The sequence below is a fragment of the Rhodamnia argentea genome, chromosome 9 (assembly GCF_020921035.1).
Source record: "Rhodamnia argentea isolate NSW1041297 chromosome 9, ASM2092103v1, whole genome shotgun sequence".
NCBI lineage: Eukaryota > Viridiplantae > Streptophyta > Magnoliopsida > Myrtales > Myrtaceae > Rhodamnia > Rhodamnia argentea.
The window spans coordinates 11,977,192-11,995,879 of NC_063158.1; the positions used below are offsets into that span (position 1 = coordinate 11,977,192).

Below are 18,688 nucleotides of genomic sequence, written 5' to 3' on the forward strand. Positions count from 1 at the left end.
AAGATGGCAGTCTTCCTTGGATTGGCTCCAATTCCACCATGCAGGGCAATGAGAAACTATTAGGAACGCCAGGAGCGCCAATTCATTTCTGAGTCAATCCAGTCAAAAATCACCACATGGTAATCCGGATCCTACTATTCACCTTAATTTGTCCCCTCTATTAAGCTTTCTTCTCCGTTACTTTATTCTATCGTTACCCTCTCCCTCTCCACTTTTCACTATCATCTTCTTCTCACATAGGCACGCCACCGTCATAATCAACCCTCGATGCAGAAGTAGAAGCGGTACTCCGCCATGGCCGACCACTGGCCACAATCGAGGGTAGCTATCGTTGGATTCGATGAGGACCGCCATCGTTAGATCTAGCGAGGCCTCAACCCTCGTAGCCTTGCGAGGGCTGACCTCATCAGGTTTGGCGAGAGCTAGACCCTAACCGCCCGGGCAATGGGCTGAAGACAAGGGTGAGGACAAGGACAAGGGCGAGGGGGAGGCAGTCCGGGAAGTTGGAGGTGTCGCCGACGTTTGATGATGTGGCTGGGGAGAAATGCAGGCGAAGAAGTTGTGGGTGTACGTGCCTTCCTTCGTTCTCTTTCCTCTGAACTAAGAAGGCGAAAATAAAAGAGTAGTAGGAAGGAAGAGAGAAATTTTGACGAGTGGGAAAATAATTTGACAAGTGGGACCCAGCTTTTCACGTGGCGATTTTTGAGTAGACTGACTCAGAGATGAATTGGCGCTCCGGGCGCACCTACTATTTTCTCGTAGGGCATTATCCAAGTTGGTAATTTAATAGTTGAGTTGCAAGTTAGGTCCAGAATAACCGGAAGTGAAGGTAGAGAAAGAAAGGGTTCTGGCTCTGCAATTTTCGTTGACAGGCCCAAAGAAAGCCCAGCGTTTTACCTTGGCACTGGGGAGGCTCAGCTGTAGTTTTAGAGAACTAAGGAGATGAGAATGGGCCTAACGCTTCTGCTTTTTCCCTTTTCTTTGGCAGAGGCTGTTCGATGATGGATGTGTGAAAGTAGCATGTTGAGGATTAATCAGGATTAATGTGAATTTCATAGTTCTTTCAAACATGATTGCCTTGATTTGAAGGAACGAGTTCGTACAATATGAGTTTGTGGATTAAGCTATCGTTTTCCTCTGCATATGTATCTACCTGATTATTTTGCCCATTTCTGGTGGTCCAGGGTACAAATTCAGTCACAACCAATCGATTTGAGGCATCTCAAAGGGAGTGAAGTGAACCGAGACAAGGTCCTTTGCTCCGAGTCCGTCCTCCATGTACGTTTTAATCTCTGTCTTTTTACCTTTTTTAGCTCTCGTTTCAATCAACTCCCACTCGGGCACTTTTTACAGTATAACATCATACCAAACTCCATTAAATTGTCTACCTTTGGATGACCTTGGTCGATGGAGTCGACTCATCGGATATATGTTAGCCGTTGGATGTTGTGTCTTTAATAATTGCCCGATCAGCATGACACTATCCTTAAAAACGTTCCTTAGGATGCTCACTTGGCTGAAAGACTGTTGAAGACGGTTCTCATTGCTGCCTACCCACAGTGGGAAGGCGTATAAGTTTAAAAGTTACCGTGTTCCAGGAAGCATCAGGCATGTGCAATGGTTTTCATTTTGATGAAAAGTGGAAGACCAGTTGTGGTTCAAAACTCAAAATAAAAACAAAAGAAGTTGCAGGGAAGACAAGGCAGTCGAGTCTTTCTTTTATGATAATTCAAGTGTCCAAAAAAAATAAAAAAGACAGCAGAGAGAGGACCAAGCATCTAGTATTTTTTCTTTTTGTACTTGTCGTTTTTACTTTCTACGAGTAGCCTCCACGTTGTTATTGTAGATTTGCGTGTAGCGGGAATAGAAAATTCAAGGGAACATATCAATTAGGCTTTTGAGAATCTTTTCTCTAAGTAGGGATAAGTGGTTCCAGATTCCTTACGGATCTCACCTAAAATCTGAAACCTATCGGTCGGAACAGGTTTCTCATTTTTTGAAACCTAAAACCTACCCTTCATACATTGAAACCTATCTTGTCATAGGTTTTAAGATCAATTCCAGGGTACCCGAGAACCTGCCAATTTCTTTTCTTTTGTCATTTTTAGTAGCAAAATGAGAGTGAACGCTACAACTGCTAAGAGAGAGTAAAAGTGAGCAATTTCAGGTTATGTACAGGTTACATTTAGAACCCGAAACCAAGTCGTTGGAACATACTTCTTATTTTTTGGAACCCGAAACCTAAAATTTGTTTGACTCCGGATTATACACTCATCATCAAACTTCATAGAACATTGTAGGATCGTGCAAAGACATCTACCAAGAAAAACACAAAAATTTATTTCAGAATTTGGGTTCCAAGTTCCAAGTAGTGAAACTTGTAACTTACCCGTTGGAATAGGTTCTTCAATTTTTGAAACCTGTAATTTACCCTACGTACCTTGGAACCCGGAATCGAACCAGTTCCCATAGGTTCCGGTTCCAGGTTTCAATTATACATTGGAACCATGCTCACCCTTATCTCCAAACCCAATGTGTCAACTTAAGTGTTGATGTTGACGTACGAGAAATAACATGCAAGAAATTTATAAAAATCGATAATAATGTGATAGCAGAAAATAATGATGTAAATCCCTTTCTCTTCTGTCAAAAAAAAAAAAATTCCCCCTCTTAATAGAAGGGTGAGTGGTTTCTAGACAGTCTTGAAATCGATTATCCGGTTTTTGGAACCTAGAATCTAATGCGCATATCCGTTGACACCTAAATTTTGACGTTCCATTAGGTGCATATTGCATAGAAAAATTAGGAACCAACTTCAATTCCTGAAATATATATTATTAGTTAATCGCACATAGATATTAGGAGCATTTGCATTAGGATCATACAATTGGATATTAATTGGACGACGGCGGATGAGCTTAGATGAACATGATGAATTAAACTCGCATTTGGATACTCCCATTGGAAACTTCAAATTGCTGAAATTTGCACAAACAAGGAAACTTCGTTGATGAGCATTTATAACACTAGAATGGTGGTCACGTTGCAAATATGAAGCAATCGGCACAATCCCACGATATTTGTGCATAATCCATTAATTTGGGAAGCAAGCATTAAAAGGGGAGCGAATCAGGAAAATGAAGAGGGTTGAGAGAAATACTGGACTGTTTCATCGTCCAAATCACGCGAAAGAGGAGGAGAGGTTCTGTCCTTTCCTTGAGTGAATTATGTCTTACGTCTTTCACGTCGAAAAATGGGGATCGGCCACTGATGGGGAGGGCTTATGGAAAGAAAGAAAGATTGAAAGGAAGGAAGCCCATGAAATCATTATTGGCATCATCTTGTGAGCAAATTAGCGAGACTATCAAGCATTATATTGCAAATCAGTGAGATCATGAAGGGGATTGATTGAGAACTCTGGGCCTATTAAAAAACGGAGACGCATCGTTCAGAAGGGGGGGAGGAGGGAAGGTTCATTGCCATTCTTTTTTTTTTCACGGCCAAGAAAAGTGAGATATAGTGGGGGAGTTGATGATTTCCAAGCACGCATAGTGAGACCAAAAGAAAAAAAGAGAGGAAAACAGAGAAGACAGAGAGAGAAAAAGGGTCGTCCACAGTGAGAGTTCTTCGGAACACTCTAAGAGATATACGAGCGAGAACCAGAAATCTCTATGGAGATCTCACAGCTTGATACGCCGAACTCCACTATTGCGTCCTTCCCCTCGACGATCGACGACTAGCATGCTTTGCGGACTCACTGCGACTCCTTGACCCCTGTTCTACTCCGCCTCGGTGACGAAATTTTCGTTCTCCGACTTGACAACAGCAGCTAACATTTACTTGCGTTTGGAGAATTCTTTACTTTTGCAGATTTCCTCGACGTTCCAGATTCCCTTTCGTTGAGCCATCACGCTAAAAGACCCGCTGGGTATTTCTCCCATTGTCCACCACAGTGACTCACGAGCATCATCGGTTACAGTCCAAATCATCTGCGATTCGTTATCCGTCATTACGAATTGGAAATCAAATTGTTTGAAATTAGGTGATTATTCGATCTAATTTTAAATTCCATTTTTTTTTCCTGATTTGGACTAATCTGATTTTATGTGATTTTAGGCATCATACCATCAAGGGTTACCACACAATGATCAAGTTTGATTATTAATTTGAGCCGCGAGACATGGGTCGTTTCTCTAAGCAAGCTTGAATTTACCACGGTCAATACTTTGTCAAGATTATGATATCCATTAATTTATGACGCGAGACACGGATTATTTTTTTGGATATCGTAATCTTTTGCCTAAAATTCCGAAATGTCATGCAATGGATTGAGTTATATTCTTATCTTATACTGAACATTTTTTTTTTAAAAAAAAAAGGCATAAAAAAGAAGGTTGCATTTTCAATACAAATCTGATAAGGTGCATGTCAAATTAGGTTGATTGTAGTTGGATTAAATTTTTTTTTCATGCCACGTGACATATTAGAATAGCTGCATTTAATTTTAATCGTGCATCTCACGCATTGCATCTTAGCATAGTCATCACTTAAAAAAAAAACTAAAAAACTAAAAAAAAAAAAACTAATTAAGATTGCATTCTTGCATTAACAGTTTAGTTTGCATGTTAAGACCGAACAAAACAAAAAGAAAAAAAGAAACTTGTTTTGCTTGACTTTTTTTTCTCTCTTGCAATTTATCTATCATTTATTTTTATCGGTTATATTGCATACCTGCATGGACATTTTCACATGTTAAGAGATAGGTTCTAAAATGAATCCAAACTGTCAGCCAAACATTTTTTTTAAAAAAAGGGTACCGAAAGGGCGTTAGGATAGTCTAGCGTAACCAAGTCCCCGAACTTGTAATCTCGGGTTCGTAGGAATAAAGTATTTCTCCCGATACTTTATTTAGATATCTAATCGACCTACCATAAAATGATTAGTGACGACTCCAATTTGAAATTCTTTTTTTTTGCTTAATTATTTGAACCATAAGTTGCGAGTTGGTAGAGTTCGGGAGGGCTCGAGCTAGGTTAGTTAATTTAATTAACCTAGTAATCCATTAACCTAAGAAAATTCCGATTTTTAGGTCGCGACAATACCCCGAAATTTGAAACTTACTTTGTTAATCGGTTTCAAGGTCTATCTAGGAATTTGCTAATTTATTTTTTCTTTTTTGTTTCATATTTTTTCTTCCTTTTTTAGATTCATTTTTAGTTAAACAAAATAAAAGCGAATGCAACAACAAAAATCTCAATTTGTCAATAGAAACTATCTATGAAAATAAACATGTAATATAAGATAAACAATAAGAAATTTAAAACACGTAACATAAAACCTAAATTGTCATTTGTAAAAATTGCTCCAAATTTTGACCATCTGAAATCAAAGAAACAACAAAGATAGTTAATCACTTAATAATAGTTGTGAATTAAAATTATTGTTACTTAAACTAAAACTATTATTAGAAAACCTCGCCATATATATTTATTCCACTTCATCGGTGCCCGGCTCTCGATTCAATTCTACGGTATCCAGTTCCCCGTTCGGTTCTTACTCGGATCCAAAAAACGAACTACACGGTACTGGTTCTACTTTTTTTCTTTTTTTAACCTAGAACTAGACTGGTAACCACAAAAATTTGGAACCAGACCGGTTCATATGGCATGTTCGGTCCAGTTCCTATTCCCCCATGGACCCATGCCCACCCCTCTTTACTAGCTCTCCTCCATTGTGGGAATCCTCACTTTTGTTCCATGTGTCTCAAGGGGGAAAAAATCAATGTGAGCATTTTGCATTAACCAAATTGTACTGAGTTATCAAAGAGAAGTGGTTATACCAATTTCACAAATTCTAAGATTTGATTGCTTTTTTTTTTTTTAGGTTTTAGTATTAAATTGTGCTATCGTGACAAGTTCTTGAATTGATGTTATTTTTTAAGGAAAAAGGAGAATAAAAGAAAATACCAACGTCCCAGTCTCCATACAACTTTTTTTTTTTCCTTTTAACTTTGACCTTTCAATCATCTGGTCTTCCACAACATCATGCATGTGCAAGGGTTCTGATTTTGACGAGGTCCGCGTTCCAGGAAGCATCGTGCATATGCTATGGTCTTGATTTTGATGAAAAGTGGAAGACCAGATATAAGACAAGAGAACAGAAATTTCAAAGAAATAGTCCAATTTGATTTTTTTTAAAATTGTTCATTGATAAACTGAACCTGTCATAATGTTCTCATTCTATATTGAGAAAGCCCAAATGAAGATTGTAACTTATATTAGTGCACTTGAAAGTAGTATGTATGCTCAAGTTTGCACTAGACCATACATAGCTTTTGCAACAGAACTTCTAGGAAGATACTAATCAAATCCGGAACATGATCACCGGGTCGTTGTTAAGAAAGATTTGAGGTACTTAAGAGAACAAAAGACTATATGTTGATTTACAAACATGTTGAGGACTATTTACTAGTTGGGTATTCGGATTCAGATTTTGGTGGCCATCAAGATAACAAGAAATCAACAACATGAGCAGACGATGCGGTGTCATGGAAAAGTGAGAAATAGAAATTCATTTCATCCTCTACCACGCAGGCGGAGTTTATAACATGTTTTACGACTGCTACTCGGGCTATTTGGCTCCAGAACCTCATTAGGGAGTTAACCGTATTCAATTTTGTTGATAGGGCCATACGGTTGTACTGTTACAATAACTCTGCAATGTTGTTTATCAATAACAACAACAATGGTCTTAAAGGGTCTAAGCACATGGAGGTCAAGTTTTTTACCATAAAGGAATCTGTGCAAAATGGTGACATTGCAGTATAGCATGTTTTTACGGATAATATGGTTGCAGGCCCACTAACTAAAGGTCTTCGTCCTTGTGTATTTGAACGACATGTCACTAGTATGGACTTAGAGGGTTGTTGTTTAGTGGAAGCTATTTTGTTCTGCTCTAACTGCATATGTATTTGTTGCGTTTTGCAACATTTGGATGTGTGTTAAAGAGTTTATGACAATATCGTTAAGAAATACATATATTTGATGAAAATCTCAAGGTGTGTGTAAACCTTGAGTAGTGACTATGGGCATTTAGTTATTAGCCGTGATTATATGTTTTGTTACACATAAAGTAAAGTTAACTATAAAGATAAGGCATATGTGGGTTCATTGGAACCATATGGATATTCTCTAGTGACACGTCATATACTATAACACATAATGAGAGAGAATGATGATTAACAAAAGGGATAACACATAAAGTATTACTCCTCATGAGGTGTTATTCATTTTCTACACTACCACATTGAATTCATATCAGTAGAGTTAAGAGCACTCGTGACCATGGCTACGTGTGCATTAATGCGGTTATTACCATAATTCGGTGTTAGAGACTTTCCGGGATTAGATTGATTGTTGAGAATTATCTTTAGACCAGCATAGAGATGCGCACTTACAAGATAGTTTCAATTAATATTCGCCTAAGCGGGAGAATGTTAGAGTTTTCCTAATGTAGGCTTACATTAATTGAGATTATAATTTACCGTTTTATGTGATTAATTTTCCGTTTACGGGGTTAATCTAATGAGGTAAGATATAAGGATTTTCAAACAGTCTAATATAAGCCTGACTAGTGTGAGCCGAGTCCAGCTTTGTCCGTGATGAGAGGGTCCAGTTGAAAACTCTATCAATAGAGATTTAGTTTCTCTTTTAGACTTAACGATTCAAAAATCACCTCATATAAGGAAACGAGAGAACAGTGAAGGGCGACTCATCATGCCAATCATATGGAGAGTAATAGAAGAGAAGACCTAGAGTTCGGATCATCGTGATTCCACCTAAAATAATATAAATTTGAAATCAGGTGCACAAATTCTTTTCTTTCTCCGTATAGCGTTCTATTTCTAGTTATAATGATCTAGGATCGCCGTTCCGAGATTTATAGCAGCTTACATAATATTATAGAGGTCGCTACATTTGTCAATTGTGATTTGAAGTACTAGATAAAGAAGCAATTTGTACCGACGCATCCAAATTGAATTGGTCGTTTTAAATTTCTTTTGTATCTGTGTGCTACAGATGTAATACTTAAAACACGTAAATGACACACATAAATATGGCCAACTTCATGTGTGTCCACTGCCAACAGTCCAGCACTCGCACGCCTTCACCCTCAAGTATGAGATAGGTGATAATGGCGTCGTGGGGAAGAAGTGGAAGAGAGAGAAGTAACGGTCATATTTTCTAAAATAGAGAAATTAGATTAATTTTCAATTTTAGTCTAACAGATCACATCAATCGTAATTGAACATGCAATCAGTCACAGTGCAGATGTGATCGGAACGGAAAAGTACAGTGTAAGGGTAACTTTTTTGAAAAACTGCGTGGCCGGTATAATCCGTACTTACCAGGTGCTATGTTGACCTATTAGAATTAATTTGAGATAAATTTGATGCTGGATTTAAGGTAGGGAAGTTTCTAGGAAATTAGGCACCGTAGAAATGGCCTACAGAAAGTTCTCGCCCCGTAAAGAATCTGGTGGGCCTTGCAATGACAAAGGTACATTAAAACCTGTGCACATGTGCAGTGGCTCATCATCTAAAGTTACCGTGTTCCCGGAAGTTTCCCGTAAGTTTCGTGGATGCGCACTTACGCGTTGAATTCTTTTTTTTTTGCTTGATCTTGTTCCTTTCAATTTGCGTGTGGGAAAACAGAAACTTCAAAGAAATAGATCAATTTAACTTTCCGGAAACTATCTTCTAAAAGAAATTCCTCCCACTTGAACTCATTGCTTGTATAAACGAGTTCCCTCGCAACTACTCAGTGTCGGAGGACAGGTAGAGAAACAGTGAGAAATGGATCCCAAAGTGTATCAGGCTGCAAATTCGGGAGACTTCGATTCCCTGAAGGCAATAATTTCAGGAAATGGAGAGGACCTTTTCTACCAAACAACGCCAAAGGGGAACAACATTCTGCACCTTGCTGCTCAACACAAGCAGGTGCATTTCATCGGACTTGTTCTTCAATGTCCGTCAGGACCCTCCCTTCTTTGGCAAGTTAACTCTAAAGGAGACACTCCCCTGCACCTTGCTGCTAAAGTGGGAAGCCACCAAGTGGTTCGAGTCTTCACTGACTTGGCGAAATCACTCCATTGGGTTGTTGACGACGGACAAGTGGACGCATGTAAAGAGCTACTTCGGAAGCCGAACTTGCACCAGGATACCGCGCTGCACTATGCAATAAGAGGATGCCATAATTGGGTGGTGCAGTTGCTGATTGAAGAAGATCCTCAACTGCGTGATCTTACTAATGCTGCCGATGAATCCCCGCTTTATCTTGCAGTAAGAAGAGGATTTACTTACATCCCTGAGCTGAATTTAGGTGCTTTCTCGTCGTCATCCTCTCATAAGGGCCCTAAAGGTTTGACAGCTCTGCACGCTGCAGTGTTTCGGTCATCCACATGTAAGTATCAAGATGAAACGCAATTTTAATATCTATGTAAAGAGGCTAAAAGCAATCTAAATCATGACATATTCCTGTTGTATTTGCAAAGGGTTGTTGAAAATCCTGGAGAAGAGACCAGAAGTGATCAGAGAAGCCGATGATTCGGGGTGGACTCCTCTTCATTATGCCGCTAGCGCAGGCAAAGTAGAAGCAGTACGATTGCTCCTGCGACACGATACGTCGGTAGCATATGTGGTAGACAAAGGGGGGCAATCGGCTCTTCACATTGCAGCATTCCGAGGCCATGTCAATGTCATTGGAGAGCTTCTTAGATCCTGTCCTGACGCTGGTGACATAATGAACACCAAAGGGCAAACGGCACTTCATGCAGCCGTAATCGGTGGACGAGTAAATGTAGTCGAGTACATACTTGGGATGCCAAACCTGGAGGATCTTATAAACGAACAAGATGATGACGGAAACACGGCTCTGCATTTGGCTGCGCTTCGTAAAAAATACGAAGCCATATACATGCTTGCGCGAGACAAGAGGGTGGACCGTATAGCCACAAATAAGGATCATTTGACCGCCATTGATATTTTTTATGCTCATAAAGAGGTATGCTTGCTTGAACACTATATAGTTTGATTTGTTCACTCTCAGTCATTTCTTCAGAATCGCCTAGAAACCAAATTGAAATCTTTTTGCGTCAGCTTGTTTTGCTTCTTCATTGTTTCAGCATATTTCACTGCAGTTCAGTTTTCCTAGCAAATAGTAGCATAGATTGCTTTATTAAGGGTGACATATGTTTGAAAAAGGGACTTAGGGTGAAGTGATCTCATACTGCACATCTAAATTATAAATACTAAGAAAGTCGAATAAAATTGAACTTCATGGTTGGACCACGTAATAAAACAAAGCTTCATTCCCTCGCTTCACTTAACATTTATTAGAATACTAACTATTAGACTGATTAGGCAAAAATTAAAAAGGTTTTTTTTTATCCCGCTTAATCTACCCAAAAAAAAAAAATCTATCATTAATGTTCCTACGACAGAATGTCAACATCAATTCGCATAACCATGTGAAGTTTTTGTGGTTCATTCACGTTCTTGAGTTGGTATATATTTATGATTGAACAAACGTGTAGGGTCATATCCCTTTTTTAAATACCAGTTTATCTGTAAGTTGGATGAGTGAACAGAAATGACGGTGCGTTTATTTCTGAAAAATAATAATTTAACAAATAGTTTAATTAAAAATGATCCATTGTATCACTTACAAAATTTCAAATTCCCAGGCGGTTTAATGCAAAACATTCGGGTTTGAGTGAAAGAGAGAACTAGCACTCTGCCCCATCTGGGAAAAGGATTTCAACCAATTCCTAGATGATTGCATTTAATTACAGCATCACCAGAAACTGTAATTGTTTAATCCAGGAAACTCTATTTACTCTTTTTTAGCTAAAAGAGATGAATTGAATGAATTCTTCCTTATGTTTAGTACTCCCCGAGAGTTGCTGTTTGTGATAAATGGGTTTTTAGTGAGGGGCTTGAAGTATTTCGCCGGGAAAGACCACTCGTTAATTAATTACTTTCTGCACATTTTTTAGGTCGGCTACAGAGCGGCAAAGGTTAGACATGTGTTGAAATATTCTTGTGGAATCTCAAATTATCAAGGCTTGGTTATTGAATATGTGAAGCAGAGGCTAGACAAGCAACATGCTGAGAGTCAACGCGTTGTGTCTATGACCACAACCACAGAAAGTAGCATCGCCAATCAAGAAAATCTCGATTCGTCAAAAAGAAGCATAGTTGACCTTCAACTACTAGTAGCAGTGCTCATAGCCACAGTCACCTTCACGGCAGCCTTCACGATGCCCGGAGGTCATAACAACGACGGACATGATCAAGGAATGGCGACTCTTGCTGGCAGGGCGGCTTTCCAAGCCTTTGTGATATCTAACACCACTGCATTTGGCTTCTCCATCCTGGCGATATTCTTACAATTCGATACTTCTGTGGCTGGTGAATCTGTGTTCCAACGGAGATACACCGGCATGGCGGGAAATTGCATTTACATTGCGATACTTGGGATGGTGCTGGCCTTTGCTTGTGGTACGTATGTTGTATTGACCAAGACCATCGGGCTTGGAATCATTCCTTATGTCATGTCCGGATGCCTCATGATTGCGTACTTTGTTGGTGCTTCCCTTGACCCCGAGTCTGGACACGGGGGACTACGTGGCTATTTCGGAAAATATGTCCGCAACTTCTTGTTTGATTATGGGATACTCTAGGAAAGCTACTAATAAGTTGGGCCGGTTCTATAGGCCCGTGACCATAGTGCTTGCAAATTGGTTGGCAGTCAAATTCGGCACTTTTATGTCAGTTGTTCAATTTAAAATCTGTCAGCTTCAACTCGTCAGATTGAGCGCCAGCATAATTGTCATGCTCAAGATGACTGGAGCGTAACTGTTAAATTATGTCTCAATTTTTTGAGTCTGTATTGGATGAGGCTCTTTGATTTAGTGTTGCCTTCTTTGGGTCATAATTTGTTTTGTTTGGCATTCGATATATATGGTCTCTTCGTCAATATCCTCGTTGGGCGGAGAGTTTACATGACAATTGAGGAATTTTCTTCGTGCATTAGCGAGTGTTTCAAGCTGTGATTTAATTCTGAATGATTTATTTATCGATCAATTGCGTGAGGCTAAACAGGCTGAATTTGGACATAATTGGCTAGAAAACACTTGAACGTGTTATTATTAGTGAATTATTTGATATTGGCTCTCACCGTGGAGTAAGTATCAACATTCGGATTGAACTACATAAATATCTACATTCTTTATTGTTTTTGTTTATTTTTTTGATGATTTCGCATTGATTTAGTTACAAGATTGAATTAGCTTCGCGTTACATTACAATAGCAGCAAAGGCCAACAAGTTAGAGACCTTCGTGTATGTGAAGGACGTACGAGTCGATTGCATCACATTTAACCAAATACAAGCCAAGAGGGTTAGCAGTTGCTGACCAATTGCTTTTTTGGTAAAGGTAAGATTTGCTGACCAGTTGCTTTAGGTATTGTTAGGTGATAATCGTTTGGTTTCAATAAAATGCCGGATTTCGGGGCATTTTAATAAATTAAAAAAAAAGCTCTTCGTAGCATGAATGAGTTTTATTTGTTTGTACCCGGGATTGCCATTGCTTTAATTTCCCTAAATCCCTCGAACATTCTTCAAGTTAGTAGATGATTGTAGAAGCTTATGATGTGAACTTGTAAAATCAAGTTACTGGTTAGTGAGTCACCATACTGTAATGAATTGTCAAATTTGATTCGTCACTTATCAACTTCTTTTGAAATTTTACACTTAGACAACATAGACGCTAATAATGACATCTTAACGAATCTACCGACATTAAATTGATTTTTAAGTTAAATTTTACAAGTAGATCAGGTAATAGGTTAGTAAGTTGCTGGCATGGTAATTGATATACCAATGTCAAATAAATTACTGACTTACCAATGCTTTTAAAGTTTTACAAATGGGCATGTTAGAAAGTGACTGTAATGCATTCAGCAACGCCAAATTTCTTCTAAAGGTTTACAAGAAGGCGTAAATAGGGGAAGGTTTGCCGAGGAATTTGATGTTTCCTAGGATATGGTGCCTTCGATTTCTATGCTTGCTCTATAGTGGCATAATTGCGCAAAACTGCAGGAAGTACTATTAAGAGCAGGAGTCATGGCTGATCCAAGACCTCTCCTTTCTGATTATTCCTTAAGTTTCATAAGCCTTCATAGAAGTGGAACGTCATCTTTCAGTATAATCTCAGCACTTTCAAGTCAATCCAGTAACATCATCAAATAATTAGGGACACAAGGCCAAGAATGCATCACCACCATATCAACCTATAAAAATGCAATCACCTACTCACGCCAAAACCAGTAATTTCGCTTCAGTCTTTCACCATGTCAACCGATCCTCGAACAATCTACCCATTCTTCGATACAAACGCTAAACCCATGTGGTCGTCCAACTACTAGAAGCCTTTCCTGTTGCCCCCACTTCTTTGCTGAAGTTGCATCATCCACCAAGTAAGGTACTACGTATTTTTGCATGCCAGCGAGAGAGATCTCGAGATGGTCAAGAGACGATGATGAATTTTATTTTCCCAGATACGTTTTCATTCCAATACAGTCCTCGATGTAAAGCTCGAAACATTCCTCTTTTTTCCCGCATAGAAATAATGGTGGAATGATGCAAATTGTAGCATTGAGTAAGGGTAAAAGCATGTCATGACAAGTATTGATCATTCATGTCACGTAGAACAGCCAGCGTCTATGTAAGCTTTTCCCGCTAAAATTGGCTAGATGAATTACATTATTAAATCTTCAAAAGGTTTAGTACTAAATTTGTACTAATGAAATAGATTAACTTTTTTGGTCCTTTTGCCTATTACAAGAAATGATTGGCGCTTCATTTGGTGGGCTTTCAATGGACCCAATAGAAAAGGCAGCATTGAAAATTTGATGGTCCTCTAGAGATGGCGCCCAATTCTCCTCTATCATCGGTAGAAGGAAGAGAAGATTCAAGCTCCGTTTGTTTTACGGAAAATGAGCCATTTGAAAAATATTTTTCAAAAAATAATCGCTTATGTCGCTTAAAAAAATAAATAAATGAATTTTTTTCATCACCTACGAAAATAGTTAGGCATAGATTGTTATTGATGATGAAAATGTTTTTCGTTGACTAATTTTTCTAAAAGATATAAGCAATCATTTTTCGGAAAATGTTTTCCAAATCGCTCATTTTTCATTAAACAAACGAAGCCTCACTATTGAAGCCTGTGCACTTTCCCTTCGAACGGTGATTAGACTTGAAAACATCTAAGGACGTCTTAAGATGGTAGTCTTCCTTGAATTGGATTCAGTTCCACCGTGAAGGACAATATCGAAGTTGGTAATTCGAGAGTTGAGTTGCAAAGTTAGATCCAGAAATAACAGGAAGTGCAGGTAAAATAAGGAGAGGTTCTGGTTCTGTAATTTTGGTAGTGAGGCCCAAAGAAAGCCCAGCTTTTTTATCTTGGCCTTGAGGAGGCTCAGCTGTAGTTTAGAGACCCATGGAGATGAAAATGGGCCCAAAGGCTTTTTTTCTTTTCCTTTTCTTTAGCAGAGGGTGTTGCGTGTGTGAAATTAGCAATTTTTAAGGACGACCAGTGCACGGTGGTTTCTTGCTGATGCGGAAAAGGTATGCCTGATGACTATCTATCTTGGCTTTGAGATGAAAATCCCTTCGCTGTTCATGTATCTTGATTTCTTTGTTGCAAGGTTTGCCAAAGATGCATGTTGATCGAGAGATGAACGGGGAGGAGTGATCAGAAGCAGCACTAGCTCTCATCGTGCTAGTCCAAAAACGGAACGGACACGAGGGAAGTGATAGATTTTGGTCGGCCAAATTGATCACATCCTCATCCGTTAAATGATAATAAATAGACATAGATTTACTTTCCTTTTCAAAATCGCAAGGGGAGTAAGGGATTTCAACCTACTGCCTTGGTAAAGTAGAATTGTTGGCCCTCGCCTTGCACCTTTCGGTGAGATATTTCATTGCAGGGCGGATTCATTCTTCCCTAAGAAACTTCTCAAGTCTTACATCATAGGAAAGTGAAAGTAATTTCTTTTAAGAACGCATCTAATTCGATTTTTCCTTTCGTTAGGGTGCGTTTGTTTTACGAAAGCTCAAGATTTGGAAAATATTTTTCAAAAAAATAATTGGTTATATTGCCCAGAAAAATTGGTCAACCAAAAACGTTTTCATCATCAAAAACAATTTTTGACCAACTATTTTCATGGCTAACGAAAATATTTTCATTCGCTCATATTTGTAAGTGATACAAGTGATCATTGTTTGGAAGATGTTTTCCAAATCTTGATTTTTTATTTTATTTTATTTTTTTTTGTGAAACAAACACACCCTAATGAAGTCCCTTTTTCTAAGAAGGATTGTAGTAATTCTGGTTTGACACTATTTAGAATCACTTTTTTATACTGAGAAATTCTATCTAGTTTTATTCTATCACGGAATCCATTAACAGAGGCACAAATGACTATAATTTGTTTACTAATTGGAAGTAGCAATTGTAATTTTTCAGTACTTAGGTAAGCTTTATAGCTCTATTGAGTAGTGCCCGAGTGGTAGGGATCAAGGTTTGGCCCAAATTGAGCAAAGGTTGCTACTTGGCGATGTAGTGCCAATTCCAGTTTTGTAACTCCCAATAGGCATAAATGTGTTTGGTGCACATGCACTTGTCCAAAGAGGAACGCACATGAAGAAAATGACGGTCACAAACATGTTGCATATACTGTGCTATGAGTTTTCCTGCCAGTCCTTTTAAAGAAATTTCTGCATGTCTTAAACAATTTGTGGAGTCCTCTAGTCCAACGGCAATGTAGAAATGGCCTGTAGTAAGTTCCCGTTCCACAAAGGATCTGGTGGGCATTGCAATGACAAATAAACATTAAGACTCGTGCATTGAAATGATCGTTAGAATTTCCCTGAAGTTTCCGTAGAATATTCGTGCATTGCAATGACAAATAAACACCATCCTTGAAGTTTCCTCAGAATATTCGCTTGGCTGGAGAACCATCATGGTTCTCATTGCTGCCTACTGCTTAGCCTAAAGGGGGGAGCCATGTGAGTTTGAAGTCACAATGTTGCAGGAACTATCCTGCCTGAGTAATGGTTTCGAGTTGTGATTAAAAAGCAGATGACGACCAGATAGGACAAAAGTCAAAATAAAGTAAGACAACTCCAAAGTAGGAAGATTGGCGGGACAAAGAGTCAACAAGTCAAAATAAAATAAGAAACTGCAGGGGAGACGCGGCCGTTGACTCTTTTGGCTTTTTTGTACTTGTCCATCTTCCCGCTCAGCTGGATGCGCCCACTTTCTTATTATATTTGCAATTTTGCGTAAGGAAGAACGGAGAATTCAAAGAAACAGACCCATTGTTCTTTTTCAAAGAAAATGAACGAAGAAGGTTCCCATTGCTGCCTACCCACGGAAGGGAAAAAGTTGTCAAAGGAGTTTTAAATAAGCGTATTTCTTTTGTGTGCTTATTGTGTCTTGATCTAAATTCTTATTTTTGGCAACTAGGCGTATTTCTTTTACTTTTCATGTATACACAATTCAATATCTTTGAAACGTATTTACACACCTGCATATTCAGATATTATTTTTTATCATAAAAAGGGGAGATATTTAGTAAAAATTCCTTATGATGTTTTGAAAATCAAAGGCTGCCTATATATTTATTGAATGAGTAAAATCAGGTGAAAGATGTACAAGCTATTATGCGGATGTCGTATTAACGGAATGTTTGAAGAATTTGAATTCTCTATCAATGGTGAACAAGACATTGGGCGTAGATGTATTTACGAGCTAAATGTACCCGAATAGAATGTGAACAAACTTAAAACAAGAAGTTCGGTAAAGCCCGAAAGGCCCTTGAATAGGTGAACATCGAGATAGAGTCATGATTGCCAATACGCATGGAGGGACCAGAAGATAGAAGCTCAAATGATGCCCGTGAGAAGAGAAGTTCATATTGACCTTGGTTGGATGTTCAGACTCAAGACAAGAGAATCATGTGTATATTTCTGAAGGGATTGAATCATATTATCCGGATTAAGTAAAATGTCACTTGTTGAGAAAGCCTTCTTCTAAATATTTTGATTTCGACAAAATTATCATTTATCTTGTAGAATGCGGTAAATGTCGTAAGTGTTTTATCATAGGTGTAACAAATGAATGGAGAAACTTATATTGATCAAAATTGATGCTCGGGCTTAAGATAAAGTCATCGCATTGTATTCTAAAGAAGTTGAATCATATTATTCAGATTGAGTAGAATATCACTTAAGAAGATTCCACCATCACCTTTGAAAAAGGCTTATGTGCAAGCATCAACGAGGACTTTATCGAGCTTATATTCGGTGTTCTATTTTGTTCAGATTCAAGAGATCGTTTCTACTTCTGAAGTCTGTCTCTAAAAATTGTTCAGATTTTGCGATACTCTAGTTTCAAATTCTGAAGACCCACATTTGGCAACTTCAAATATGGCTAAATTATTTATGGAACTTTCTGTCACTACCTGCCCTTAGACGGTGGGGTCCGAGATGCGGCGAGGCTAATGGATTGCTGATTCCCAATTTTTCAAGAAATGAGTGGATGGACTTCGGCGCGGTTCCTCTCATGCTCATACCAAATCGAGATGGGAGGATTTTTATATCGAGTTCGACCTTAGTGTGGTCGGGTTACATGTGCAATGTGTACATGCCAATGGATTCGCCACCAATCTGTTTTTGGAGGGTAGATTGGGAACCCTACCTAGTGGTTGGGAAAATTCGCTCGGTTCTAAGAAATCGGTGAAAAGGGGTTGGGGACTTAGTTACGCAAGTGTTTCCATTGATGTAATTTTGGTACCTAAGTGTTGACACCTAAATTTTGAATTCTTATTTATGGCATAAAAATTAGGAACTAACATTAGTCCTTAGCAAAAATGTTAAAATCATTTTCATAGAGTTATTACTTAGATTAATTTATTTTAGCATGCACTTACATTTGCATTTGAGTCGGACCGACATCGGATGAAATTAATTCAGTTTGGATTAAGCTCGCAAGAATGTAAAAATCAATCAAGCCAATATCCTCCATGTGGTCAAATATCGCTCAGGATTGTATGACGGAATGGGATCTTTGGGGCGTGGACTTTTTTGAAAAATGATGATAATGAAAGGGGGCGTGAATCAAGAGGGAAGTGGGCAGAGCCAGTTAGAAAAAGAAAATATAAAGGGATGTTTTTAGATTTGTTGAACCAGAATTGATCTTCAAAAGATCTTGAACAGAAAAGTTTTTTAAACATTCAAAAGGAAGAGAAACCTGCTAGTCTTGGCTTATAAAAAGGCTCTTTGATTTACATTCAGGGGGAGGCCCCACAGTAGCTTCACGGCAGAGAGTTAAAAAAAATGAGAGAGGGGTCAGTCAAAGGAAAAGACGAGGGAGAGAGAAGAACTTTGAAAGTTCATGATCAACAATTCTAGTTGTAGAAAAAGAAAAGTGTGTCAGGATACTTGCACAAGCTCTGACACTCATCGTTTTGCCCACTATTTTGCTCCATCGCCTGAACAACACCCGTATCGCCCACTATGTTGCTCCATATTGCCGGTGATTCAGCCCAACATCTT

At 38.6% G+C, this 18,688-nt stretch overlaps 2 protein-coding genes across 3 annotated transcripts in view; one reads left to right on the forward strand and one right to left on the reverse strand.

Annotated features, from left to right (window-relative positions):
- Nucleotides 1-18,688, reverse strand: part of LOC115728582 (palmitoyl-protein thioesterase 1-like) — a 47,500-nt gene that overhangs the window by 13,004 nt on the left and 15,808 nt on the right. The window contains exon 13 of one of the 2 annotated variants that reach the window (XM_030658908.2): nt 13,399-13,460. The exons of the other annotated variant lie outside the window; for it this stretch is intronic. The gene's annotated coding sequence lies outside the window, so the exon portion shown is untranslated. Of the gene's footprint in view, nt 1-13,398; nt 13,461-18,688 lie in introns of those variants that run through there. 2 annotated transcript variants of the gene reach the window in all.
- LOC115728656 (ankyrin repeat-containing protein At5g02620-like) lies at nt 8,838-11,742 on the forward strand. The gene is made up of 3 exons (XM_048285268.1): nt 8,838-9,461; nt 9,553-10,061; nt 11,056-11,742. Exons 1-3 carry the CDS (start codon nt 8,855-8,857, stop codon nt 11,740-11,742), a joined length of 1,803 nt encoding a protein of 600 aa, XP_048141225.1. The 5' UTR covers nt 8,838-8,854.